General features: G+C 34.6%; 1 protein-coding gene across 2 annotated transcripts in view; it reads right to left on the bottom strand.

Annotated features, from left to right (window-relative positions):
• LOC105131887 (Ubiquitin-like superfamily protein) overlaps window positions 1-2767 on the bottom strand; it is a 10574-nt gene extending 7807 nt beyond the window's left edge. Inside the window, exons 1-2 of one of the 2 annotated variants that reach the window (XM_011035080.1) lie at window positions 2661-2767; window positions 2409-2451 (exon numbers count right to left, since the gene is read on the bottom strand). In XM_011035080.1, the coding sequence (XP_011033382.1) occupies window positions 2409-2411 (3 nt within the window). In that variant the 5' untranslated portion in view covers window positions 2412-2451; window positions 2661-2767. The remainder of the gene's footprint in view (window positions 1-2408; window positions 2452-2660) is intronic. The other variant, XM_011035079.1, reaches the window with a different exon arrangement.

Here is a 2767-nt window from a genome sequence, read left to right as displayed (position 1 = left end):
AAAAAAAAAAAGTTCCTTACCTTAAAATAAAAGGATGTAACTTACCAGGGGGTTACTAGCGGTCTTTAGAACCATATCTGTCTGATAATTTTCATGGAGGCATCACTTTCACTTTAGCTGCTAGGGCCATTAACCTTCCCACATATGTTGCAAATGATTCATTGGGTAATTGACGGTCTACTTGTCAAGTAAAGCCTCCAACAATTCATTCTATAGGGCGAGTGGGCACGACATCGATGTTGTAGCAAAATTGCTTGATGAACTTGTCGGCCAACTCAGCGAATGTTGGCCACTTTCATAGCATAGCTGGTGTGTTACTGGTGTCCAAATCCTCTACAAAATCTGAATACCGTGATATATCTGCTACTTGTTCTGAGATTGTTTGGCTACTTGGTCTGCTAGTTGAGCTTGGCTTTTCTCATCTAAACCTCACTCCTCTTCATAAAGACAATATCAATGTCATTCAAATTGCAGCCAATCCTTTTTTCATAAGCATACAAAGTATATTGAAGTGGATTTTCATTCTATTCGGGAAGCTGTGGATACTCGAATCATCACTCTTTTGCATGCTTCTACTTATCTTCAGCTTGCTAACATCTTTACCTAAGCTATGACCCAACACCGCCATCAATTTTTGATTGGCAAATTGATGCTTATTGATCGACCAACATCAACTTGAGGGGGAATGTCGGTCAAATAAGGGCCGGCATTAATTAAGACCATATTAATTATAGGATTCTAATCATATGCTAATTATATAGTTGTATATATAGTTTTTGTATTTAGCTAGTTGGTTATGGGCCGTAATTATTTAAGGCCATATTCATTATAGGATTCTAATTGTATGCTCTAATTATATAGTTGTATATATAGTCTTAGCTAGGTTGGAGCTGGAAATCAGCCTTGTAATTAAGGATGTATTATGCTATTTGGTTCTATATAATGGAAGGAACTCTGTATTGAGAGGTATTCAGACAAAAACTCATTGTTTTTTTCATTTTCTACAAATGGAATTGCTTTACACTCAGTTGTCTTGTTACACTTAGCTCGAATATAATGGAAGGAACTCTGTATTGAGAGGCATTCAGACAAAACTCATTGTTTTTTTCATTTTCTAGAAATGGAATTGCTTTATACTCAGTTGTCTTGTTACACTTAGCTCGGATATACAAAAATCTAATTAAAATTCGAACAAGAGTAGTGAGACTAGATGAAAATGGGTTTGAAGAAAAGAACAAATAATGCATTTGGTGGAATGATTTTTCATTTATTGTAATAATTTTCTAGGCCATTTGGTAGAACTTCCAGTAAAATAGAACTGTTGAACAGCAACAATAATGTTTCTAGTGAAAACCAAGTTTAAGGCCCTATCTTGAATGGTTGAACAGGATGCAACAAATACATCTAGAAATACAGTACAAAAGGTAGAAATACTATTCTCATACAAGGATATTATAGGCATTAAGGTGGTTTAAGCTCACAGTTCCAATGGCTCAACATTTAGAAACATAATGTTTTTTGGCCACCTACAGCTCAAATTTTGATCTAGAACTCTAAATTATTATGCTCACAAGCTCACCAAGTTGTTGCCTACTGTCACCACTCATCTAAAGGTATAAATGTTTTAGTTTCATGCAACGAGAATGAGCCTCCATCCCTAAGTATAGGTACGAATGAATAACCAGCATGGTTAGCACAAAATGAAATTTTTTAAGGGTAATTGTTCCAATTCTGTCTCCTAAATATAATCTCAACCGAGTCCATGCATTTAAAATGCTTAGTGATGAGCACAGCAAAATAACGCAACCAAGCAAATAGCAATTTCAGGCTCTTCAGCTGCTCATGCATTATTCATTGTCTATATCAGTTTCAACAGCATCCACTTAGCACAAAATCCGTCAATAAAGAATCTTGTTAACAGATACAAAACTCACAACATTAACCACCCAAGACTGACATCTGTTGTGCTAACAATCTTTGCTAATATGACCAAAGATTTTCTAGTTTCCACACTAATGGAGCTTCAATATATTTTCAACATGGTCATGAACAAAATTTCTGTCACCAATCACCGAAAATCTACCTAAGCCATATCATCATTATTATAAAAGAAAACAGTAATCTTAGCTATAACACTCAATTGGACAATCAAATGGCCGTAAATGCCAACTCCTACTTGGCTATCTTATAACTAACACTAGCCTATCACCTACTTAGCAAGCACAAAGGAAGACAACAACGATAAATTATTTTCGTACCGAAAAAGAAAAAAATAATATTTTTGATGTCCAATTTCTTTCATTCATTCAATAAAAGAGAAGAAGATATATCAGTGCCACTTTTCTTCAAATGGAATGCTTTAACCATGAAAAAACTGATGAAAACAAAAGGGTATAAAATGCCCATACCATTTTTTTTTGTTTGGCAAGGAACTTGATAAATCAATCACTCCTGCAAAAGAAAAGGAATACCCATAAGCGTTGGCCTCCATAGAGTAAACAAATAAAGCACAATTGTCAATTTTGGTCAATCAATTAAATCCCAGAAAGTATAAGGACCATTGAAATTACAAAAGAAAAGGAAGGAATTGAATTGAAGTGAATAAACTTTAAATTTTAATATGAAATGTTAAAAAGAGAGTAGTGATCAAGGAACTCAACTGAAACGTACCTACTTGACTTCACCCAACTGACGGGATTGTGAGCTCTTCACGATTCTGATTTTGAGATCTCTCTTTGTAAATTGACGAATCTTCGAATGCTGTTTT

Source organism: Populus euphratica, unplaced genomic scaffold (assembly GCF_000495115.2).
Source record: "Populus euphratica unplaced genomic scaffold, PopEup_1.0 scaffold73.1, whole genome shotgun sequence".
Taxonomy (NCBI): Eukaryota; Viridiplantae; Streptophyta; class Magnoliopsida; order Malpighiales; family Salicaceae; genus Populus; species Populus euphratica.
Note: the sequence above shows the minus strand (reverse complement) of the source record. Positions and strands in the feature narration are given on the sequence as shown.